Genomic DNA, 26,868 nt, shown 5'->3' with positions numbered 1-26,868 from the left:
GCTGGCCTGGCTCTCAGAGGTAAGAGGTTATATTTACCAAGTTGCTTGGTGTGCCCGGCCAGCAGTAGGAGAGTTTTAACTGGAACAAAACATACAGTCTAGGCATGAGTGTGTATATTTGGGAAAAGTGTAAAATCAGAGCTACTTGGAGTACGCAGGTGGCCCCCAATCGAGTGGCAGAGTCCATGGGAAGAGCCAAGATAAGTGATGAGTTGTACTTCACTGAACAAATCAATGTCATTTATATATCTCTTCCCACTAGGGCTGACCCTGCCGATCGGAGGGGTAAAGGTTGAATCCTTATCAGCGTCAACTGCATTGTGAAAGACACAAGTGATTGTCACAGAATCAGGAAACAACGGCTTTCTCGGTATGGAGAACCCATAGCCCTGGAGCTCACCATGTTAAATTCGCCCCCTACACACATGGGTTGCCACAAAATCATTCGCCTCGCCCTCCCGCTGCTGCTGATATTCGTCTTCCTCTACATCAGCATCAACCGGCTTCGTAAGTAACCTTTATTTTATTGTAAGATTCAGGAATGATTCAAAGAACGATTGTCAACATTTTTTTCAAGAAGAAAAACAGCTTTTGGTGACCATCCGATTCAGTAAATATCCACCCTGACCTTAAAAAAAAAAGGCCCGAGTGAATGTTAAAGTGTATGTAGAGGCAAAACATTTTCGTAGCGCTAACCGCCAATAGGGCCGCTGGATTTTTAGGTCCCCCCCCCCCCGCACAGCCAGGCAACAGGAATGTTCACACTCTCTTCACAGGCTCAATAATCAGTCCAGGGTTTGGTTTTGCTTATTTAACCACTTCCTTACTGGGCACTTAAACCCCCTTCCTGCCCAGAGGACTTTTTGCGATTCAGCACTGCGTCGCTTTAACTGACAATTGCGTGGTCGTGCGACGTGGCTCCCAAACAAAATTTACGTCCTTTTTTTCCCACAAATATTTTGTTGCTATAATAAATATTTTTATCCTCAGTCTAGGCCGATACGTATTCTACATATTTTTAGTAAAAAAAAAAAAAAAAAATCGCAATAAGCGACTGGTTTGCGCAAAAGTTATAGCGCCTACAAAATAAGGGACAGAATTGTTATTTTTTATTATTTTTTTTTTTACTAGTAATGGCGGCGATCTGCGATTTTTATTGCGCCTGCGACATTACGGTGGACACATCGGACACTTTTGACACATTTTTGGCACCATTCACATTTATACAGCGATCAGTGCTATAAATATGCACTAATTACTGTATAAATGTGACTGGCAGGGAAGGGGTTAACACTAGGGGGTGAGGAAGGGGTTAAATGTATTCCCTATATAGTGTTCTAACTGTGGGGGGAGGGGGGTGACCGATCTGTGTCTCTATGTACAAGAGACACAGATCGGTCTCCTCTCTCCCTGACAGCACCGCTGTCTGCGAGAGCCGGGAATGAGAGATGATCTCATATGTAAACATATGAGATCATCTCTCATTGGCCACACAGATCGCCTAGCAAACGGCCACTCCGATTGGCCGTTCACGGCGATCTGTGATTGGCTGTGTCCAAGGGACACGGCCAGCACAGAAGTTCCCCGCTGCGCGCTCAGGAACGCTCAGGAACGCGGAAAGGGGCAGACGTGAAAACACGGCGCCCCAGAGAAGTAGAACCACCCTGCGGCCGTATATAGTCGTACGGCCATCGGGAAGTGGTTAAAGGGATGAACTTTGATAGGTAATAGTAATTTGAATACTGTATTTATCGGCGTATACCGCTCACTTTTTCCCCCTTAAAATCAGGGGAAAATCGTGGGTGCGCGATATACGCCGATACTGCTGTTCCCGGGCGCCGCCGAAATAGACCGAGCCAAGCCGAGTGTACTGCGCACTCGGCTAGGCTTGGCCACACTCAGCTCCGCCCGCAGCCACGCGAGAGGAGCTGAGACAAGCCGAGAGGAGCCGAGCGCCGCAGCCTAGAGCCGAGCCGAGTGTACTGCACACCGAGGAAGCCGCAGACGGACACCTGGACGGACCCCGCGCAAGGCAGACGGACACCCACAAGGCTAGACGGACCCCGCGCAAGGAAGCCTCAGACGGACGCCGAACAAGGCCGCCGATGGACAAAAATTTAAGGTTTTTTTTCCCCCTTAAACTACTTTTTTCCCTAAACTACCTTCCTAAGTTTGGGGTGTGCGTTATACGCCGATAAATACGGTATTTGCACTATTTCAAGAGATCAAAAGGCACCCTCATCCCGCGTGGAAATGTAAAAAGATTGGGAAGAATGGGATTTTAATGGTGCCACATGGAGAACAATAATTTGTATAAAATTAGTTTATTATAGAAAAAAAATATTTAAAATCAATTCAAAAGTCTGTTCAGAAGAGCAAACAATGAAACTGAACTTTTCCATGAACTGACAGGAAATGTAACTATTTTGGATGCTGTATGTATCCTAGTTTTTGAACATATGTGGTTATACATATATGGTCAATCAACACTTTTCTGTTTAATTTTGACAGTTATGTAAAATGTTTTATTCATTGTTTTTTTTCTTTTTTTATATATTTCTTCATAGCCAATATATGGCTCATCGCTCCTGAAGAAGCTCTATTGCGAAACATGTTGAGCCTACAGGCATTTACAGTATATAAGCTCTATGTATTTTTTGCAATATTGTTTACTATCATGTGGTAAATTGTGAATATATATCATTGTTTGCTCTTTTGAACAAACTTTGGAATTGATTTTGAATGATTTTTTTCTATAATAAAAAAATATATACCCGTATTTATTGGCGTATATCACGCACAGGCGTATAACACGCACCCTAACTTTAAGAGGGAAGTTTCAGGAAAAAAACTTTCCACAGCCCCCTGCATATAACACGCAGGCACAGTTTACCCTCTATTTTCAGGGTAAAAAAGTGAGTGTTATACGCCAATAAATACAGTAATATATATATATATATATATATATATATATATATACACACAGGGCTCAAAATTTCAAGTCACTAGCCAGGCCCTAATATTTACTCGCCACCAGTTGCCCCACCCAACCCCTCCCCTGCCCTGCCCCTAAACACGCCCTCTTAAATTATTTCATGAAATTACATTGTTAAATGTTTTATGCAGAATGAAGTTCCAAAAATAAATATTAATAACAACTTTAACAATATTAACATAAAGCATATCAGTACCCATCAGTGCAGCCTCGTCAGGGCTCAATAGTGCAAGCCTCACAGTACCCATCAAATGCAGCTTTACAGTGCCCATCATTGCAGCCACACTGTGCCCATCAAATGCAGCCTCACTGTGTCCATCCTTGCAGCCTCACTGTGTCCATCAATGCAGCCTCACTGTGCCCATAAATGTAGCTCACTGTGCCCAAAAATGCAGCTCACTGTGCCCATAAATGTAGCCTCACTGTGCCCATAAATGCAGCTCACTGTGCCCATAAATGTAGCCTCACTGTGCCCATAAATACAGCTCACTGTGCCCATAAATGCAGCTCACTGTGCCCATAAATATAGCCTTACTGTGCCCATAAATGCAGCTCACTGCGCCCATAAATGTAGCTCACTGTGCCCATAAATGTAGCTCACTGTGCCCATAAATGTAGCCACACTGTGCCGATAAATGTAGCCTCACTGTGCCCATAAATACTGCTCACTGTGCCCATAAATACTGCTCACTATACCCATAAATGTAACCTCACTGTGCCCATCATCAATACAGAGCCCGGGTCTGTGTTCGGTGGCACTGTAGCAAGGTCCCGCCCCTCTAGACCGGCTCGTGTGATAGGCAGAACACTGATTTAAGCTACTATCACGCCGGTTTAGGGGGACGGGACCTTGCTACAGCGCCACTGAACACAGACCCAGCTCTGTAAAGCTATGTTCACAGGATCAGTCCAAATTGATAATTGATAATTGGTCTTTTTCTAGTTAGTTGAAGAGCAAGTTGGGGTGTGGGGCTTAGGAATTAGAATACTTGATTCTAATTGGAACAAAGAGATTTACAGTACCATAGCACATGGGATAGTGATTCGCTAGACCAACATAAACTCCAGCACTGGGAGGGGGGTCGGGAGAGATGTAAAGGGTAGAATTTTGATAGAATGGGAAATAGTGCTGCATCATTGTCAGAGGGATATTGTCCCATCATGGATGTCAGTGGAAAGAACGGTGGCCCTAGTGGGGGGGTGGAATAGTGCCCCCTCAGTTGTGTCAGTGGAAGAAATAGTGCCCCAGCATTGGTATTAGTGGGAGGTATGGTGCCCCATCAACCATCAGTCCCTCCCCTCACGCCAGGGTACTCTGTGTATTTCTAGACTCTGACTTGTCATTTTAGCCTCCAGTCCAATCACTGTCAAAAGTTTGTAGACTTCACCTCCGTAACATCTCTAAAATTCACCCCTTTTTATCAAATGAAACCACCAAGCTCCTCATTCACTCCCTTGTTATCTCTCACCTCGACTATTGCAACTCCCTTCTCATTGGCATGTCTCTCCATAGGCTATCCCCTCTTCAATCTATCATGAATGCTGCTGTCAGACTTGTCCACCTTACTAACCGCTCAGTGTCTGCCAACCCTCTCCTCCAATCCCTACACTGGCTCCCGATCGCCCAGCAAATTCAATTCAAAATACTAACCACAACATACAAAGCCATTCGCAACTACATCACCAATCTTGTCTCCAAACATATCCCAAACTGTCCTTTCCGGTCCTCCCAAGACCCACTACTCTCAAGCCTACTCGTCTCCTCCTCCTATGCTCGTCTCCAGGATTTCTCCAGAGCCTCTCCCATCTTCTGAAACTCGCTACCTCAATCTGTCCAGCTATCCCCTACTCTGGCTACCTTCAGGCGATCCCTGAAAACTCATCTCTTCAGGGAAGCCTATCAAGCCTCCAACTAATCTTTTACCACTTCCATCAGCTCATTCCCCACAGTTACTACCTTTTGTGCCACCTTCCCCAATCAATTATATTGTAAGCTCTTCTGAGCAGGGCCCTCTAATCCTCTTGTAATATATTGTATTATAACGGTATTTTCTCCCTTTTTTATATTGTAAAGTACTGCATAAACTGTTGGCGCTATATAAATCCTGAATAACAATAATAATAATAATAATAATGATAATCTTTGATGTCAAACAGACTGATTCCACTATATACATTAGTAGTGAAAGAACATTGAAGCATTACACATAAAAGGACCCTGATACTGAAGCATAACCCAAATATATATTTGTGTAGCGCCTCCCCTACTTTCAGTACGGGCGCTACGCTAAAATTAGTGGGGAATGGGAGGCTTAATCACTCCCATCCACGAATTATGGAAATTTAGGCTGCTGCCAATTCCAGAATCTGTCCTGTAGGTCAGTCTGCGCGCCAGGGGTGCGTTGACACCCCTGGGCGGCAGTTGGCACTAGAGGGGTTCTGGGGGATCCACCTCCTTTCAGCAGCCAATCAGGGGGGTTTTTCCCTTGTTGGGCATGCTGGGAGGGGGGGATATATCTGTGGCGGGTTGTTCTTGCGGGGCCCGAGTTCCAGGTGCGGTACCCACCTTCAGGGTACCCAGAGAGGGACCCCAGCGGCTTGCTGGGTCCCAAACTGTTGCTGAAAGGATCCCAAGCTAGGAGCTGTGCGGTGGGAATTGGATAGGGAGAACCTAAAACCAGAGGTTGTCCGGAAGGCCAAGACAAACCACCGGGGATCCAGTCGCCGCACCGTATGACAGGTATGCTCAAGCTGCCAGTGGGTGACATTGATTGAACTAACTGGGAGGATCTACTCAAACTGACTTTTCTAAATCCTAAATTGTCCAGCCTGTGGCAGAGGCCTGTATCATCCCAGTGATTTTTTGCAAGTGGCGCTCCGGTTGCCAGGCCTGAGATAACTGCCTGTCTGGGGGCACTTTACCCACCCTGATTGGGGTGGTGACGAATTGATCTGCATCATTGCTGAGAGCAGGCTTGCTCTCTCCTAACATCCAAAGGCCTGATACTAAAGTTCCTCTACACTCATTAGCCTTTTTCCTGTCGTGTGCCCTGTTGATGTTGGCCAGTTTGGGCCTTGGAATAAAGCTGGACACTTGCTCTTTATTCACACTCACAGAAGTCACCCCTAGACCAAGTCAAGAAGGTAACCTAGAAAGCCGATCCTGAATCATACGGCACTACCAAATCCCTTGAGGGATGAGCAGTTCCTGCACGGAGATGGAAGCATCATGGTGTTAGGGGTGAGGAGTAAGAGAGGCAATACGAGATGGGTAGGCAAGTAGAGGGAAAAGGGAGTGCATCATTTCACATGGGAGTCCTATATGGGCACCTGAGAAGAAAGTCATATCTGTCCTGTAACATTAATATATGGTAATATATTGGAATTTGGACTATAGGTTCCAAAATTTGTCTCAATTCATGGTGCCCAGATGTCATTGACTTGAGTGTGTTAGCCATAAATAACCTCATTATTGAGTCCATTCCTGGAAAGTTGGTGCAAGTGGTGAGCTCCAAACCCTGAGCACATCTGGTACATGGCAAACCAAGAAAAAGGTGAATCTAACTAGTTTTTTATATGGGAAAGAGGGATGGCCATTTCTTTTTTTTTTTACCTCCATCACATAGTTACATAGTTAGTCCATCCAGTTCAGCCATAAAAAAAAAAAAAAAAATAATAATAATAATCATATCATAAAATCCCATATACCCAATTCTATACCCACAGTTTATCCAGAGGAAGGCAAAAAACCCCAGCAGAGCATGATCCAATTTGCTACAGCAGGGGAAAAAATTCCTTCCTGATCCCCCGAGAGGCAATCGGATTTTCCCCAGGTCAACTTTACCTATAAATGTCAGTACTCAGTTATATTGTGTGCATTTAGGAAAGAATCCAGGCCTTTCTTAACCTCCCTGGCGGTATGATTCTTTCAGATTTTTGGTGCTGAAAGCGGTACCATTATTTTGCATGAAAATTTGGCGTTTTATACTGTAGGCCTGTAATTCTTAGAAATAACTCACTTAAATCTGTCCAAACAAGAGTCTAGCAGACATCTCAGGTATAATAAAATTTGAAACACAAAATCCTAAATTATAATATAATAAATAAATATAAATAATTATAACAAATAATATAATAATAATAAAAATTATTACTTTCAGTGTTTGATGACGAATTTCCCCACAAAACGATATCGCTCAGTTCTTCAAGTGATTCTAATTTATTATCGCTGTTTTCTAGCTGGTCTAACAACGTTTGACATAAAGGGACACTTTTTGGTTGCTATGGACAATCTCCAGTTTCCAGGCAGAAAGAACATTTTTTATAATATAAAACTGCATGCAGGACACTGGGCAGACCTTTAGGGACAAAGGGGGTGTGTATTTATTTCATACAGTACTGTAATCTGTAAGATTACAGTATACTGTATGTGTACTGTGTTTTTATTTTTTTTAATTTGGCGCCGATCTCCGCCCCGTGCGTCGTAACGTTGCAGGGAACGGAGCTCGGCGGCACTCGGCACTGTGTGAATTGAGCGAGGAGACAGCTCGATCACACAGCTCGGAGACATCGCAGGATCCAGGGGACAAGGTAAGTAAACTCCGCCTGAACACTGTGATGCAATCCCAAGTCTGGCTTGGGGATACCGCTTATGGTATTGGATTTCCACCCCGAGCCAGACTCGGGAAAACCGCCAGAGTGGTTAAAGTAATCTACTGATCTGGCCAGAACCAGCTCTGGAGGGAGTCTATTCCACATTTTCACAGCTCTTACTTTGAAGAAACCTTTCCATGTTTGGAGATGAAATCTCTTTTCTTCTAGATGTAAAGAGTGCCCCCATGTTCTTTGTGTTGACTGTAAAGTGAATAACTCAACACCAAGTTCACTATATGGACCCCTTATATATTTGTACATGTTGATCATATCCCCCCTTATTCTCCTCTTCTTAAGCGTGAATACATTTAGTTCTTCTAATCTTTCCTCATATCTTACTAATCTCTTACTAAGGTCTTACTAATGATTTGTACAGGGGGGCAAAATGATCTCGCTCTCTCTCTCTGGAGTCCATACCTCTCTTATACAAGAAAGGACTTTGCTCGCTTTGGAAACCGCAGCTTGGCATTGCATGTTATTATTGAGCTTATGATCAACTAAAACCCCAGATCCTTCTCCACTACGGATTCCCCCCAGTTGTACTCCCCCTAGTATGTATGATGCATATTCTTAGCCCCCAAGTGCATAACTTTACATTTATAAACATTTAGGCCCCATGCACACGAGACGCTATTACAAACGCCTCTAATCTCAGCTTTTCAAAGGCAAAAACCGGCATTTAAAACGCCCGTTTTTGCCGCGAATTGCGCGGCGTTTTGCCGCGATTTGCGGCGTTTTACCCCAATTTGCGGCTGTCAGCGTTTATCCCCAAAACACTGTAGACCCTCCCCAAGCTCAGAATCAAACTATTTGTGCCGTGTTTTGCCGCGATTTGCGTCTAAAACGCAAAAGCTGAAAGCTTCTGAACCCAAAATTTTGGGTTTGGAAAAACGGCCCTAAACCCAACTGCTTTGAAACGCCAAAAAACGTGTTCGTGTGCATGGACACATAGGATAACATTAAATGTGTTCAGGGGCAGTTGAAAAAAATGCCCAAATGCCTCTGAACTCGAGTTTAGCAGCGTCTTGTGTGCATGGGGCCTAAATCTCATCTGCCACATAGTCACCCAATCAGACAGAGCATTGAGGTCGGCTTGTAAATTGGAGACATCCTGCAAGGATGTTATTCCACTGCATAGCTTGGTGTCATCTGCAAAGACAGACATTTTATATAAATATCATTTATAAAGATAGTAAAAAGTAAGGGTCCCAGCACTGAACCTTGGGGTACACCAATGATAACCTTGGACCATTCAGAGTAAGAATCATTAACCACGACTCTCTGAATTCTGTCTTTCAGCCAGTTTTCTATCCATTTACAAACTGATATATCCAATCCTGTAGACCTTACCTTACACATGAGCCAGTATATGAAGTTGAAAACTGTTTCGAAAACAACAAAATGTGCGCAGTTTTGGGCCAGCTTAGACATGGCCATGAACGTTCAGACCAGGTCAAGATTAGGCGCGTATGTCACCATCTGAGCCCCCTATAACCTCACCCAGGGGTCTCAGTATCATTTCCTACACTTTTGCTTTTCAACCAATGGTGCCAACTATTTGTTTGTTTTTTCTTTGTCTTCCTGTACAGCAGATACTCCCCTTTCTGAGTGCAATGAGGATGGGAAACCGTGTGTCAAGGCTGAGAATGACGTCATCGCTATGGAGGAAGTACGGGTGAGCCTCCCTTAGGGTTTACACTCACTACAGTGGAACCTTGGATTACAAGCATAATCCATTCCAGGAGAATCCTCGTAATCCAAAGCACTTGCATATCAAAGCAAGTTTCCCCATAGAAGTCAATGGTATTGAAAATAATTTGTTCCGGATTGACTTCTATGGCATGCAATACCGCATGTGGCCAGAGGTGGGGGGCACCAGAGAGCATCGGAAACACTCAGAGACAGCTCGGCTGAACTCAGAAAACCCTGGAAAGGCTCGTGAACTGAGTATTTCCATGTTTTTCCAAGTATTTCCGAACGGCTCCGATTGGCTCTGATCAGCTCTGCTTGGCTCCAGCGCCCCCGCACCTCTGGCCAAATGAGGTATTGCACACAGCATTGGCTTGAATCCTGCTCGCTTTGCAAGATAACACTCGCAAACCGAGTCAGGATTTTAAAAAAAAAATGCTTGTATTGCGAAACGCTCGTTAACCATGTTACTCGCGATCCGAGGTTTCGCTGTAATTGTTTTTTTCTGCAAAAAAAGAGAAAACAGAAGAAAAGTCTAAGGCTTATATTTACTTTACTATTTATTGAGTATTTGTGCCTTCATTTCCCTTTTAGTCCTCCATTTTTTGGCTGATTTCTTACTGCTAAAATATTAAACGACTAAATACATTTATGTCTTATCTGCCAAATGATAAGTGTTTTTGCCAACCCGGTTCTGAGCTTTACACAGCTCTGCCACACAGCACAGCCCGGTCTGGCAAGGCAGGAGGCCTGATTTTTCTCTGCTGCAATTCAATAACACTTACAGGTCTTGTCCCTCCCCCAACCTGTGACTGGACAGTGAAAGGAGAAGCAGCAGACTGATAAGCTCATCTCTCCGTCACTCTGCTCACCCCTCGTATCAGCATGCACCTTGCTCTGCAGCACAACTGATTGGCTCATTGTGCTGTTCCCAGCCTGCTGAGTTTTGCTGTAAAGGGACTAGGCCCCTGGCATACAGGGCCGCCCATCTGCAATGTGTTCCTCCCAGGGCTTTTTTTCTCTAACAATAGGTGCTGGAACTCAACCACGACCCCCCAAAACCCCTCCCCCTACACACACCCTCCAAATCACATCAACTAGTGGGTGTGGTCAGTCAGATTTCACAAACAGTAGAAGGGTCTTAAAGGGGCATTAAATACCAGGATTGCATTACATACAGAGTGCAGAGTTCAGGAGGGTTACACACAGAGTGCAGAGCTGTCACTTGTAAACACAGAAACCGGACTTCTGTGTTTACAAGTGATTGTGGTGAGCAGGAACCACAGGGTCTGAGCCAGAGGTGGTGGAACTGATTTCCCCCAAGTTCCACCTGAAAAAAGCCCCGGTTCCGCCTGGTGTTTTAGCGTGCCCAAGCATCCTGTCAAAGTCTATGGCAGACTATGAATGGACAGGGTTGAATACTGTACTGCATGAAGCTCTGGAAGGTAAAAACCTGCATGAAAAATTCTGGTACGTCTTGGTACAGCGTTCAGCCCCATCCAGCCATAATCTGTCATAAATAGACTTTGATAGGCTGCCTGTAACATGGCTGAATGCTGCACCTGTCATTCCTGGATGAAAAAAAAATGGCTGGCAGGCAGGGCTGTCTTAATAGCATCATGGGCCCCTGGGCAAAGTAATGCACTGGGGCCCCTTCCAGCTTGCCCCAATATATGCACAAGGGCCCAGATTCACAAAGAGCAAGGCGCACATTACGCCGGCGTAGAGTAACCAATGTACGCTACGCCAACGCAGCGCAGAGAGGCAAGCAGTGAATTCAGCAAGCCAGTGCTCCCAGCGCTGCGCCAGAGTGGCGTGGGTTTCGAAGGCGCACGTCGGCGTAGGTGTAAGTGGGCGTGAACCCATGCAAATGAGGCGTGACCCCATGCAAATGATGGGCCGAGTGCCAGACAGGTACGTATCACGAACTGCACATGGACGCATTCCCATGCGCCTGCTCACAACCACGCCAGCAAAACTGCCTAAGCTACGCCGGATCACTGCGTACCCCTTGAACATAACGTACGCCCAGCCAGACACACGTCCTACGCACAATACGCCAGCTTGTGTTCCCTGGTGCAGACCTGTGCATGACTGTTGCCGGGTTACACCTCCGTTATGGGGAATAACTTTACGCCGGACGTAAAACTTACGCGCATCTCCCGTAGAATGCGCCGGGCACACGCACGTTCGTGAATCGCCGTATTTCCCTCATTTGCATATTTGAATGGCTAATCAATGGATGCGGCACCATGCACCCAGCCTAAATGTGCGCCCACCCTACGCCGGCGTGAGCAAGCTACGTCGGCGGGGTGTAGCCTGGTTTTAGGCGCATGTCTGTTTGTGGGTCTGGCGCACAGATACGACGGCGCACATTTGCACTTACGTCGGCGTAACTTGTTATACGTGGGGGTAAGTGCTTTGTGAATCTGGGCCCTAGTTTCAAGAAATAAAGTATAAAGAGTTGATAGAAATAAACATACAGTAAAACCTTGGTTTGCGAGCATAATTCATTCCAGAAACATGCTTGTAATCCAAAGCACTTGTATATCAAAGCATTTTTTTTACAGGGTATAAAAGAGAAGAGAGGCGCCTCTAAGTGTAGCAATAAGTTGCTAAATGTTGTACCTTCATTAAATGTAACCATATTGCTACACTTAGAGGCTCTTCTCTCTTTTTTATACTCGGTTGTGACATGACGCTACTCTTATATCAAGACATCGCTTGTATATCAAGGCAAAATTTCTTAAAACATTTTGCCTGTCTTGCAAAACGCTCTCAAACCAAGTTACTCTCAAACCAAGGTTTTACTGTATATTCATTGGTACTTTCAATAAAATCGATTTTACAAAAGGAAAACATTCCATAAATCAAAGACTAGTCAACATAAAGGGCACAGTACAGGGGAGGTCAGGAGGGCACATTATAGGTTCTGGGACACTTCCCAAAATACGACCATATCGGGACAGTTTAGTAAAAAAGCATGACTGTCCCAGCAAATCCGGGAGAGTTGGCAAGTATGATATAATGCAAGGTTATTGTGGGGGCCCCCATGTACCTGGGGCCCCTGGGCAGTGCCCAGGAGGGCCCTTGCATTAAGATGGCCCTGCTGGCAGGGACGTTCTGCAGATGGATGGCCCCTTGTGCAAAAGGCCTTAAAGTGTATGTGAACCCAAAATCTATTCTCCAGCATAATTGCCATCCTATCTCATTGTTACCTACCTGACATGCACTGACCTACCTGATGCACACTGACCTACCTGACATACACTGACCTACCTGATGCACACTGACCTGACATACACTGACCTACAGTGTGACTGACCTACCTGACATACACTGACCTACCTGACATACACTGACACACACTGAGTGACCTACCTGACCAAACTTCAGGTGGCGTGACCTCTGAGTCCTCCTGCAGCTCATCCGTAGTGTGCGGTGCGCCCATCAGAGTAGAGTAGACTAGACAGCACTGCATCAGGCACTCCACTGGTGACTCCAGACAGCCAGAGCCATGACAGGAGAGGAGAGCCGCTCGAGCCCCGAGCGGCTGCATTGTAATTCCCGCCCTCTGGAGCCTGTAGCGCCTATGATTGACGTCACACGTCCCGCAGTCCCGGCATTGGCCCAGTGGGACGTCCATCCTGCAGGCTTCAGAAGGCTGGACCTGCTATGTCACTCGGGGGTCAGATTGGTCCTCAGGACTCGTGTGTAGCTGCAGTGCAAGCAAGTGCTTTTCCACCTGCTGTGGCTGTGCGCAGATGCAGTGTGTCTCCCACTTTAGGGGTCCGGGCCGGCCGTGCGTGCCCATAGTGGGGCAAAAGAGTATTTAGTCAGCCACCAATTGTGCAAGTTCTCTGACTTAAACAGATGAGAGATGCCTGTAATTGTCATCATAGGTATACCTTAAATCAGAGGTGTTCTGTCACATTAGCTAGCATGTAAGGTCAGCAGGTTTGCTGCTGCTTTAAAAATGTAACGTAAACAGTCCGTCGGATTTCCAAATACTGTAATTAAGCATATAAGCTCCGTTTGTGTGGAAAATAACTGTGAAATCTAAAACTCCGGTGGGTGTAAGAAGATGTCCGCTTGCCCCCTTCTCACTCTATCATTACTGTGCAATGGTGTGGGGCCAGTGGCGTCTCCAGCTTTCATATTTAGGGGGGGCACATGGGGGGACAGGGACAAAAGTAGGGGGGCCAACTATAAAATGCAATTATATATATATATATATATATATATATATATATATCCTGGGGCCCTTTACTACGATCCCACTATGGGCCCTTTCACATGTTCTGCAGTGAGCTCCCTTCCTACTATACTGGGGCCCCCAGGGTGGCAGAAAACAAGAGATATATGTCACCAGCACACCAAGAAAATATAAGGGTCCAAAGCAGTGGGAGAACTCTCAGGTTTGCAAAGGTTGTCTTGCCACCGGGCCCTGGTGTTCTGCCACAGTGGGGATCCAAAGCTGTCCTGTCCCTGCTATTTACAGAGCTGGTCTGGCGTCTGTCTCCTTGGCAGCGGCGGCAGTCTATTAGGACCTAGTGCTGGTGACATTATGGGTGCATGCATGGGAAGGCTGGCACTATTGGTTATAGAGAGCCGAGCCCCCAGCTGGTCACCTAGCAGCAGTAATGCTGTATAACCTTCTCTGTTGACATGCTGATCGGCATGTGATCCAGGTAATGCTCCCAGTCAGATCTTTTTTTTTTTTTTTTTTCACCTCAGACTCCACCTCATAGAGTGTACATTATATGCTCATGTTCTGCGTGCCAGCCCATTGCATCTCTATGTTGGTTTTGCATCATAAGTGTCGCTTCTTCTTGTGTGAAAATTTTTATTTTTCTTCATTTTTTTTATTATATATATGAATATATATTATTGTTATTTATTAAATGTCACTCCTCATGCTTCAGAGGCACAAAAGGAATACAATTTCATTTTATCCCCCCCTTATCCTTCCCCCCCCATCCCCCCTATCTCACCCTAAACAATCTCCTATATCTCTAGTTCTCTCTAATTTCCTTCTAGTGTATCTTTTAAGTATCTACCCTTAATTTTTCTGCATAACTCCACGATTTCTTGAAAGTCCTCCATTTATCCCATTTCGTGATTTGTAAGATGTTGTTACCCTCTATGCCCTCTTTCAATTCTTCCATTCTGTAAGTTTCTTCAACCACATCTATCCACTCCCAAATTAAGGGGCACTACACTTCTTGCCACCTCCTTGGAATAAGTCTCTTAGCGGCATTGAGTAGATGCGGTACAAGCGTTTTCCTGTAACTTTTTATACCTTCCTCCCCCCCATGGAATAGGATGACCCATGGGTCCATCTTGATCTTTTTTCCAATACCTCTTAACCTTGGTACATCCCCACCAAAGGTGTGCCATATTTCCTGGTGATCCACATCCCCTCCAGCACTCTCCTGTCTGTTCTTCTTTGAATTTTTTTAGCTTGTCCGGGGTCATGTACCATCCGGATATGCATTTAAAACACATCTCCGCCGTACGACTATCTACCGCAGAGGAGTGTGTCAAAGCCAATATTTTATCTATTGTGCCCCTATCCCGTTGTGTTCCCAGTTCCCTTTCCCATTTTTTAATGAATGGAGGTATGTTCTGCTCATCCATCTTCAATAGAATCCTATATAGCTTTGAGGTAATTCCTTTAGCTCTTTCCGTGAAGCATATTTTTTCTAGATCTGTTAACTGGTCTCCCGCTCTCAATGGACCTGGTAGATCCTGGATAAAATGTTTAAGCTGCTGGTACCTCCATTCATTAATTTCCATTAAATTCTTTTTAGCTTTTAACTCGGGTAGTGTTATTATGTGACCCTCCCTCATTATATCCCTTAATTGTGCAGTGTCCTGTTTGATCCAATTCCCCCCGACTTGTGTTTTACCTGGTGCAAAATAATCGTTATTTTTTAGTGCTATGAAGGGTGAATTATATTCCTTCTCAATTTTTTTATAGACATTATCCCATATTTTAAGTGCATTTTTTGTTATTTCATGTGCGTTTTTATCTAGTGTTCTAAATTGGGGAGGATTCCATATTATCTTGTCCAACCTCGTCTGTGCTAACTCATTTTCTAAACTAACCCACCTTTTTTCTTTGTTGGCTCTGGCCCACTCCACCACCCTTGTCATTACCACTGCGTCATAGTATCCTTTAACATCCGGTACCGCTAAGCCTCCCTTTTTTTTGGTTGTTTTAGGGTCTGGAGTGATATCCTATGTTTCTTATTTCTCCATATATAATTCATAATTATTTTTTTTAGTGCGGTAAATAGTGTTCTCGGGAGGGCTATGGGAATCATCTGAAATTTATATAATATTTTAGGTAAGATAACCATTTTGCAATAATTGATTCGTCCTATCCATGATATTGCTCTATTTTCCACTCTTTTTGTTTCTGTCTTAATTTCATTTAATAGGGGAATGAAATTTATCTTATACATTTTTTTTATAGAATTTGCTAACAGTATCCCTAGATATTTGAGTTCTTTGACCCAGGCGAACTGGTACTTCACTTTCAAGAATTGCTCTTCCAATTTACTTATATTTATACTCATAATCTCCGTTTTGGTGAGGTTTATTTTAAAGTTCGAAATTTCCCCGTAGTCTCTACATAGATTTAATAGGCTTGAAATTGATGTTTTGGGTTTGTCCAAATAGAAGAGGACGTCGTCTGCAAAGGCAGAAAGTTTGTATTCCTCCTCTCCTATTTTAACCCCTTTTATTTCTTTGCAGTTACGGATCCTGGCCAACAACGGCTCCAAAGAGAGCACAAACAGGAGTGGCGACAAAGGGCACCCCTGCCTTGTACCGTTTTTCATTGAGAAAGTTTGAGATAGACTGCCATTTATCTTTATTCTGGCCGTGAGAGACAAATAAAGGGCTGCAATCCAGTCTATCATTCTCTGTCCAAACCCCATGCCCCTCAGAGTCAGCAGCATAAGTCCCCAGTCTACTCTGTCGAACGCTTTTTCTGTGTCGATCGACAGAAGTAAACCTGGGGACCCTACTGCCTTCATTCTCTGGAGCAACAAGAGTGTTTTTACTCCATTGTCTCTACCCTCTCGACCCTGAACAAAGCCCGTTTGGTCCGGGTGTACCAGTTTTGTCATTTCCTGTCTAACTCTTCCGGCCAATACCTTTGCGTACAATTTTATATCTGTGTTCAGCAGAGATATCGGCCGGTACCCTGAACAGCTTCCTGTGTCTTTACCTTCCTTTGGAATAACGGTGATGGTTGCCTCTGATGCTTCTTTACTTAATTTATACTCTCTTCCGAGGCCATTAAAGTACTGGCATAATTTTGGGAGAAGGATCTCCTTGTATTTTTTGTAATACATCACTGTGAAGCCGTCCGGGCCCGGGCTTTTTCCTGCATCTGAACTTGTTAATGCTAGTTTAATTTCATTTTCTGTGATAGGCCTATCCATCCCTTCTGCCTCCGTTTGATCAATTTTTGATATTCCTGCTTCTTTTAAAAATGTTGTAATCTTGTTTTCTTTCTCCCCTTTTTGCCAGTTCTTTTGTTCTACCGAATATAGTTTTTCATAGTATATTCTGAATGTTTCTGCAATATCTTTTGTTGTATGTAAGACCTTACCTTTTTCGTTTTTAATTTTGTCTATATAATTCCTAGATTTCTTTTTTTGTACCATCCGAGCAAGGTGTTTGCTTGTTTTATTTCCCCACCTGTATCTTTCCCTTGCTATTGAGTTAAATTCCCTTTTTGTATCTTGATCTAAGAGTTCTTTAAGCTCATTTCGCTTGTTTACTAAGTTTAGATATAAGTCTTGTTGCTTTCCCATTTTCTTATGTTTTTGTTCAAGATTAAAAATCTCCCCTATAAGTTTTTCCCTTTTACTACTCTCTTCTTTCTTCTTCCTTGCTCCTTCAGATATCAAGACCCCTCTAATCACCGCCTTATGGGCGTCCCATAGTATTGCTTTAGAGATTCCATCTATCTCATTTGTTTTAAAGTACTCTTCTAATTCTTTTTTAACCCTCAGGAAACTTTTCTCTTTGATTATTAGCTCCTCATTAAGTCTCCAGTTTTGATAGGGCTTTTGATTCCCAGAGATATTTATGGATATGCTAATGGGAGCGTGATCCGAAATCGTCATGGTTTCTATTCTTGTCTCGACCACCATTTCTAGCATTCTATGGTCTACCAGTATGTGGTCGATCCGAGAATAACTACCATGGACCGGGGAAAAAAACGTATAATCTCGTTGGCTTGGGTTAAAGATCCTCCATGTATCCACTAATTGATTTCTATATAGGCTTTCCTTAACCTTTTTTAGTTGTATGTCTTGGGTATCTGATGTCTGATGAGTTTTATCTACTTTCGGGTCCATACAAAAGTTTAAGTCACCTCCCAATAATAACTTTCCCCCCCTAAAATCTTTTAATTTCCCTAGTATTCCCAACAGATATTTCATCGGGGAGGTATTTGGGGCATATATATTTACAAGAGTGTATTCCTCCTCCTTGAGGGAGGGGGGAGGAGATGGGAAGGAGGGAGGGATGGGTTGGAGGGGGAGGGCGGGAGGGAGGGGAGGGAGGGGAGGGATGGGAATGAGGGAGGGAAGAAACCCTATCTCACCAAAACAATCAGAAGAGAGCATAATTCGAAGAAAGGAAAACAAGGATGCCAGTGATTAAATGTCTGTCCTATAACGTAAAAGGCCTTAATAGTCCAACTAAGAGACATAAGATATTAAAGGAGTTGAAAAGGTATAGGACAGACATTGCCTTTCTACAAGAAACCCATCTTACATTGGGGTCAAACACAAAGATATACTCCCCCGACTTCCCCAGATGGTACTATGGAGATACCATTTAAAAAAGAGCTAGAGGGATAGCAATCGGAATAGCGAAGGGGACACGGTTTGTTCTAACAGATAGAATGACAGACCCGGAAGGGAGATTCCTCTTTTTAAGGGGAAAACTGGAGGAGGAGGAATACACTCCCAGTCAGATCTAATAAACACATTATTTATTAGCATCAAGAGTACAACCACATAAATATAATCAACCGTATGATCAGCAGCCATGTGGGCTCTATGCCTGTAAACTGTGGGCTTTGATCAATAAAATCACTGATATTTATGACTAGGATTTGACTAAGAGCATCACCTGGATTGCATCCCGATCAGCATGTCAGAGAAGGGTCCACTGCTGCTAAGCAACCTGCAGGGAGCTCAACTGTCTACAACCAATAGAGATGGGCTCGGGTGTGTTTAAAATCCCACATGCCCGATCACGCCAGGAAGCCGACACTCCACAGTGCTAATCAGGGCTGGACTGGGGCAAAAATTTGGCCCTGGACTTCATCCAGACTGGCCCACTTTGACAGGTCTCTCCCATGGCGGCCAACAACTCCCGCCCCCCCCCCCCCCCCGGCCATCCAAGCCCCCTCTCCCCTTCACTAGCCACTAGCCGTTCTACTTTATTAGAGTAGAATGGCTGGTACTGGTACTCTTATAGGCAGACCAGTGGGGAAGCTAGACATTATTTCACCCGGGGCAAAGAATCAGTTTGGTGCCCCCCCTTATGGGACAAGATTAGAAAGAAGTGAGAAACTCCCAGGCCATAGCTGTTGAGTCAGCTGTCTGTCCCCTCCCCCATGCTCCTCTGGTCCTCCCCCTGCTTCTTTGTCCCCCCCAGGTGAGCGCTGTGGGGAGGGAGAGGAGGTGAGTGCTGTGGGAAGGGAGAGACAGAGGAGCAGAGGGAGGTGGCGGTCCGCTATCACTGAAGCCGGCCCACTGAGCCATCAGCCCACCGGGAAACTCCCAGTAGTCCCAATGGCCAGTCCATCCCTGGTGCTAATCAATGTATGGGCTGCCTAAGAGCTAAGACCAGCCATAGACAGTTTAAATCTCAGCTGGTTCAGCAGAAACTGGCTGAGATTTGAACCATTAATGAGCAGATTCTCTTATAATTATCACTAGTGGTTGCTGTATAGCCACTGGTGATAATCACTGTTTGTCGGGAGAATATAATTGCTGGGCAGGAGGGATATTCCCGTCACCACTGTCTGTTGATGGGGGAATCATGCAAGTTTCTTTCCTGCAATTTGTGGATGCAGGAAAGAAATTTGCACCGTATATTATCTGCCTAAGTGAAAGTGAAAGTAAATTGTGAATGTTTTGAAAGAACAGGAGAGGGGGAGGGAGACAGATGGGGGGGAGAGAAGGGATGGAGATAATGTAGTTCAGTGATTACAGTGTACTGCAGTCTGCAGTGCACACACTTAAACACGGCCCAGGCTAGAATATCTGGTTGTGTGAGCGCTCGCATTATGCAGTGTCGGCGAGCACAGAGAGGGGGAGGAATCCCCCGCAGAGCTGACTGGGGACGCTCTCCCTCTCGGGGAGCAAAATACAAAAATTGCAAAAAAAAAAAAAAAAAAAATTTTTTTGGGGGGGCACATGGTGGGGCACAGCATGATGTTGGGGGGGTCAGGGCCCCCTCTGGCCCCCCCCTAGGGACGCCTCTGTGTGGGGCGTAGAAAGATGGCGGTGACGAAACGTCACTTCCGGAGCAATCTGTAATGGGGAGCCGAATGTGACAACACACCGGCAATCGCGGGTGCCCGGTGGACATCGCGGCCGCCGGGCACGCGCACCGGGTCGCGAGCGATGCCGCGGGCGGCACGCGCACGCCCCCTAGCGGCCGCAATGCAAAGGACGTCATATGACGTCGACTCTGAGGGAGTGACAGTTCCTGCCGACGTCATATTACTATGGCTCGGTAGGGAACTGGTTAAAGAAGACTATACAGGTAATGAGTGGAGGACAGAGGAGCCTCTTAAAGAAGAAGATACAGGTCTGTGAGGGACAGAAATCTTGCTTGTTTGTAGAGGAGACCAAATACTTATTTTCCACCATAATTTGCAAATAAATTCTTTCCAAATCAGACAATGTGATTGGATTTGTTTCCACATTGTGTCTCTCATAGTTGAGGTATACCTATGGTGACAATTACAGGCCTCTCTCATATTTTTAAGTGGGAGAACTTGCACAATTGGTGGCTGACTAAATACCTTTTTGCCCCACTGTATAATGATGTCACGCGTCCCACTATCCTGGCATTCATTGGACCAGTGTGATGTCCATCATAGGCGCTGCCGGGTCCAGGACATGGCAGCGCCTATGATGGACATCTCACTGTTCCAATGCCGGGATTAATTGCAGGACCGTGTGACGTCCAATAGACTTGGGAGTTAGGCGCCGCCGCCCATGTTTCTGCTTGCTGCTCGGATCGATTCCCCGCACATGCTCAGTGCAGCGCCGCACTCTCTCAGGGGACTCGGGCTAATAATTGTTTTATAAACGGCCGAAACTCTGGGCTTTTCAGGGACCCAATCAGGGCTCCCGCCCCCCCCCCCCCTCCTGATGCCACTGCCCTCCATATTTGGTAGCTTGACCTCTCTAACCTTCCTCATTCTGCCAAAATGTTATGAAATTATACTTCAGACGTTCATTTGACCTGTATTGGACATGCTTTGCCATCTTGTGTTACTTATTCTCCTGGTCTGAGGCCCATCGCTTCACATATTCCCGGCCTAGGGCATGTTACTTGCAATAAAGTATGTCCTGTCCAATAGATTTTTAATGATTTACTGCATCAACTCCGGAACACACAGCAATACATCTTCTTCATGATTTATAATCACAGTGCAGAACACTCTATTAATACACAGTACAATTGCAACCAGCCATCTTTCCAGTTGTTTCCAATCAGTTTCTTAGGTGGTTCCACACACAGGCTATCCCTCCATCCTAGGCCTAAAGGCCATCCTGAACCAAGCCACAGACCTGCTAAGTGAATGCATTGCATTCCCAACAGTGGCGGTGCATTCATTAAGGGCGCAGTAACGCCGCCCCCCTCTCCTGCACCGCTCTAATCACCATAGATAGATAGATTCATGCAATGCATGAATCTATGGTCCCTGCTGACACCCTCTATTCAGGTGCCCGGCCCATTTTCGGGTGCCGGGCATCTGAATTACAATCGGAGGCTCTTTACCAAGATCGGTGTAGCAGGGTGTCAGACTGACACGCTGCACCACCGATCGGCGTAATGCGCACCCCCATGGGCGCGTGGTGGCTGTTATCCTGCTGGACGTCATATGACGTTCAGTCTGGATAACCGAACCCCCGCCCGGCTGTCATTTTGCTATAGGCCGGGGCGTGAAGTGGCTAAATATTTTCGCAAAGGTCTCCAGAGTGAGGAAAGTAAGCTGAGGAGGTTGTTATCTGCTTAGAAAAAAAAATACTTTGGGGTTGATTTACTAAAACTGGAGAGCTCTGCAAAAAAACAATGGCCCAGATTCACAGAGTGTGGGCACACATTACGCCGCCGTAGCGTAACCAATGTACGCTACGCTAACGCAGCGCAGAGAGGCAAGCAATGCATTCAGCAAGCCAGTGCTCCCAACGCTGCTCCAGCGTGGCGTGGGATTCGAAGGCGTACGCCGGCGTAGGTGGAAGTGGGCGTGACCCACGCAAAGGAGGCGTGACCCCATGCAAATGATGGTCCGAGCGCCAGACAGATATGTATCACGAACTGCGCATGTGCCGTGACGTGGACGCATCCCCCTGCGCCTGCTCACAACCACGTCGTAACAACTGCCTAAACTACGCCGGATCACTGCGTACGGCGTGAACGTAACCTACGCCCAGCCAGACACACGTCCAACGTAAAATACGCCGGCTTGTGTTCCATGGTGCAGACCTTTGCATGTCTGCTGCTGGGTTACACCTCCTTTATGGGCAATAACTTTACGCCGACGTACAACTTACGCGCACCTCGCGTAGCCTGCGTCGGGCGCACGCAGGTTCGTGAATCGCCGTATTTCCCTCATTTGCATGTTTGAATGGCTAATCAATGGGAGCGGCACCATGCACCCAGCCTAAATGTGCGCCCACCCTACGCCGGCATAAGCAAGATACGTCGCGGGGGTGTAGCCTGGTTTTAGGCGCATATCTGTTTGTGGGTCTGTCGCGCAGATACGACGGCGCACATTTGCACTCACGTCGGTGTAACTTGTTATACGTCGGCGTAAGTGCTTTGTGAATCTGGGCCAATCAGTTTCCAGGTTTTATTGTCAAAGCTTAATTGAACAAGCTAACATTAGAAGCTGATTGGCTACCATGCACAACTCAGCCAGAAAACCTTACATTTTAGTAAATCGACCCCTGTGTATTCATATTGCTTAGCGCATTGGACCTAACAGTTTTTCTTGGTGTCTCATGTTTCAAAGCAAACTGATAAGATAAAGTTTTACTAAAACGCAGATGAGCTTTTCATGTGGATAATTACAATACGTGAACATTTTGTAATTGTGAGATTACTCAATGGTTGTCACAAATTCTGTCTTCTTACAGGAGCAGGAAAAGGGTGTGGAGTCCTTTAAGGAAGAGTCGTCCTACCTGCGAGTGATAGAACGCTCTAAGAAGAACTGCAAGGGGAAAAATTTCCAGATCGGAAAAATGTTGCAATCCTTTCATGACAGTATGACAACCGACAATGAGATCTTACTGAAACACTACTTAGCGGGATGGAGAGAACTGATCAAGTGAGTTACATATCATTCCTCCTCCTGCAGGGTGATACAGACAGAAGGGGGCTATGAGTCTGTCCTCCTGCAGGGTGATACAGACAGAAGGGAGCTAGGAGTCTGTCCTCCTGCAGGGTAATACAGACAGAAGGGGGCTATGAGTCTGTCCTCCTCCTGCAGGGTGATACAGACAGAAGGGAGCTATGAGTCTGTCCTCCTCCTGCAGGGTGATACAGACAGAAGGGAGCTGTGAGTCTGTTCTCCTCCTGCAGGGTGATACAGACAGAAGGGGGCTAGAAGTCTATCCTCCTCCTGCAGGGTGATACAGACAGAAGGGAGCTATGAGTCTGTCCTCCTCATGCAGGGTGATACAGACAGAAGGGAGCTATGAGTCTGTCCTCCTCCTGCAGGGTGATACAGACAGAAGGGGCTATGAGTCTGTCCTCCTCCTGCAGGGAGATACAGACAGAAGGGAGCTATGAGCCTGTCCTCCTCCTGCGGGGTGATACAGACAGAAGGGAGCTATGAGTCTGTCCTCCTGCAGGGTGATACAGACAGAAGGGGGCTATGAGTCTGTCCTCCTCCTGCAGGGTGATACAGACAGAAGGGGGTATGAGTCTGTCCTCCTCCTGCAGGGTGATACAGACAGAAGGGAGCTATGAGTCTGTCCTCCTCCTGCAGGGTGATACAGACAGAAGGGGGCTATGAGTCTGTCCTCCTCCTGCAGGGTGATACAGACAGAAGGGAGCTATGAGCCTGTCCTCCTCCTGCAGGGTGATACAGACAGAAGGGGGTATGAGTCTGTCCTCCTGCAGGGTGATACAGACAGAAGGGGGCTATGAGTCTGTCCTCCTCCTGCAGGGTGATACAGACAGAAGGGAGCTATGAGCCTGTCCTCCTCCTGCAGGGTGATACAGACAGAAGGGGGCTATGAGTCTGTCCTCCTCCTGCGGGGTGATACAGACAGAAGGGAGCTATGAGTCTGTCCTCCTGCAGGGTGATACAGACAGAAGGGAGCTATGAGTCTGTCCCACCTCCTGCAGGGTGATACAGACAGAACGGGGCTATGAGTCTGTCCTCCTCCTGCAGGGTGATACAGACAGAAGGGAGCTATGAGTCTGTCCTCCTCCTGCAGGGTGATACATACAGAAGGGAGCTATGAGTCTGTCCTCCTCCTGCAGGGTGATACAGATAGAAGGGAGCTATGAGTCTGTCCTCCTCCTGCAGGGTGATACAGACAGAAGGGAGCTATGAGTCTGTCCTCCTCCTGCAGGGTGATACAGACAGAAGGGGGCTATGAGTCTGTCCTCCTCCTGCAGGGTGATACAGACAGAAGGGAGCTATGAGTCTGTCCTCCTCCTGCAGGGTGATACAGAAAGAAGGGGGCTATGAGACTGTCCTCCTCCTGCAGGGTGATACAGACAGAAGAGAGCTATGAGTCTGTCCTCCTGCAGGGTGATACAGACAGAAGGGGGTATGAGTCTGTCCTCCTCCTGCAGGGTGATACAGACAGAAGGGAGCTATGAGTCTGTCCTCCTGCAGGGTGATACAGACAGAAGGGAGCTATGAGTCTGTCCTCCTCCTGCAGGGTGATACAGACAGAAGGGGGCTATGAGTCTGTCCTCCTCCTGCGGGGTGATACAGACAGAAGGGAGCTATGAGTCTGTCCTCCTGCAGGGTGATACAGACAGAAGGGAGCTATGAGTCTGTCCCACCTCCTGCAGGGTGATACAGACAGAAGGGTGCTATGAGTCTGGCCTCCTCCTGCAGGGTGATACATACAGAAGGGGGCTATGAGTCTGGCCTCCTCCTGCAGGGTGATACAGACAGAAGGGAGCTATGAGTCTGTCCTCCTCCTGCAGGGTGATACAGACAGAAGGGGGCTATGAGTCTGTCCTCCTCCTGCAGGGTGATACAGACAGAAGGGAGCTATGAGCCTGTCCTCCTCCTGCAGGGTGATACAGACAGAAGGGGGTATGAGTCTGTCCTCCTGCAGGGTGATACAGACAGAAGGGGGCTATGAGTCTGTCCTCCTCCTGCAGGGTGATACAGACAGAAGGGAGCTATGAGCCTGTCCTCCTCCTGCGGGGTGATACAGACAGAAGGGGGCTATGAGTCTGTCCTCCTCCTGCAGGGTGATACAGACAGAACGGGGCTATGAGTCTGTCCTCCTCCTGCAGGGTGATACAGACAGAAGGGAGCTATGAGTCTGTCCTCCTCCTGCAGGGTGATACATACAGAAGGGAGCTATTAGTCTGTCCTCCTCCTGCAGGGTGATACAGATAGAAGGGAGCTATGAGTCTGTCCTCCTCCTGCAGGGTGATACAGACAGAAGGGAGCTATGAGTCTGTCCTCCTGCAGGGTGATACAGACAGAAGGGGCTATGAGTCTGTCCTCCTCCTGCAGGGTGATACAGACAGAAGGGGGCTATGAGTCTGTCCTCCTCCTGCAGGGTGATACAGACAGAAGGGAGCTATGAGTCTGTCCTCCTCCTGCAGGGTGATACAGACAGAAGGGGGCTATGAGTCTGTCCTCCTCCTGCAGGGTGATACAGACAGAAGGGAGCTATGAGTCTGTCCTCCTCCTGCAGGGTGATACAGACAGAAGGGAGCTATGAGTCTGTCCTCCTCCTGCAGGGTAATACAGACAGAAGGAGCTATGAGTCTGTCCCACCTCCTGCAGGGTGATACAGACAGAAGGGTGCTATGAGTCTGGCCTCCTCCTGCAGGGTGATACAGACAGAAGGGAGCTATGAGTCTGGCCTCCTCCTGCAGAGCGATAAAGACAGAAGGGGGCTATGAGTCTGTCTTCCTCCTGCAGGGTGACAAGGACAGGAGGAGCTATGAGTCTGCGCATTGACATTTACCACTTTTACCATAGGTTCATGGATTCGATGGGTTCTGTATTCTCCTTCATTTCTCATGAAACAACAACCAAAATCAACATCCTCCAGGGGTATCTAGATGGCAAAAATGGGAAAAGCTACAAAACAATCAAGTCCATGATAAAATATGAAATGGAGAACGAGGTGGTGAACTTTAAATATCTGCCTTCCAATCAGGTTCCCTCAGGCTGCCGGACACTCTTGCGCATGCACAGAGCCCTTAAATGGCTGGAAGTCTTTCTTTACAAAGTGGGCACCAGTCCTGACCAGGTCAAGACTTCAGAAATGTGTGCTGATGCCTACCACAAGACCTTGTCCCGATACCACAGCTGGTTCATCCGGCAGATCGCTGAAGTGGCATTTTTGGCCATGCCTCCTCTGGAGGAGATGTACAAATTAGTATGTGTCCAGGACCACAAAGAAGCAAAATTTGTCCTCATGACCACCGTGGATTCCATAGTTAAAGTCTACAACGTCACGCAAGACCTCTATACAATCAATAACATGTTGGACTTACCATGAAATCAACTCTGAAGGACAGATGTTTGGCTTGAGATATTTTTTTTACTTACTATTAGGTAGATTCAGAGAGAAGTGCCTACAGTTACGGCGGCGTAGCTTAGTGTGTTTAGGCTACGCCGCCGTAAGTTAGCTAGGCAAGTGCATGATTCTCAATGTACTTGCCTGCTAAGTTACGACGGCGTAGCCTAAATCGGCGGGCATAAGGGCGCCTAATTCAAATGTGTTGGGGGGCGTGTTTAATGTCAATGAGGCTTGACCTCACGTTTTTTACGTTTTTTTTAAACTGCGCATTGCGTCTAAGTAAGCCGCACGGGCCTATTGATTTTGACGTGGACGTAAACGACGTAAATCCCGATTCGCAGACGACTTACGCAAACAACGTAAAAATTTAGAATTTTGCGGCGGGAACGGCGGCCATACTTAACATTACTATTCCACTAGGGCCTAGCTCTAACTTTACGCGGCCTATCTCTTACGCAAATGGCGTAAAAGTACTGCGTCGGCCGGGCGTACGTTTGAGAATCGGTGTATCCC

General features: G+C 46.4%; 1 protein-coding gene across 4 annotated transcripts; it reads left to right on the top strand.

Annotated features, from left to right (window-relative positions):
* The first annotated feature begins 275 nt into the window (after positions 1-275).
* On the top strand, positions 276-26,439 carry LOC120933611 (ceramide-1-phosphate transfer protein-like). Of its 4 annotated transcripts, none has more exons than XM_040346910.1 (4): positions 276-507; positions 9,241-9,317; positions 22,756-22,946; positions 25,809-26,439. In XM_040346910.1, the coding sequence occupies exons 1-4, from the start codon at positions 402-404 to the stop codon at positions 26,332-26,334; spliced, it is 900 nt and encodes a 299-aa protein (XP_040202844.1). In that variant the 5' UTR covers positions 276-401; the 3' UTR covers positions 26,335-26,439. The 4 variants fall into 4 exon arrangements, with proteins under 4 accessions (XP_040202844.1, XP_040202843.1, XP_040202842.1 ...); XM_040346909.1 differs by having other exon boundaries at positions 277-507; positions 9,238-9,317; XM_040346908.1 differs by having other exon boundaries at positions 279-507; positions 9,241-9,323.
* Positions 26,440-26,868: the final 429 nt, after the last annotated feature.

This window comes from Rana temporaria, chromosome 3 (genome assembly GCF_905171775.1).
Source record: "Rana temporaria chromosome 3, aRanTem1.1, whole genome shotgun sequence".
Classification (NCBI taxonomy): Eukaryota; Metazoa; Chordata; class Amphibia; order Anura; family Ranidae; genus Rana; species Rana temporaria.
The sequence above is the reverse complement of the archived record's forward strand: the minus strand, read 5'-3'. Positions and strand labels throughout refer to the sequence as shown.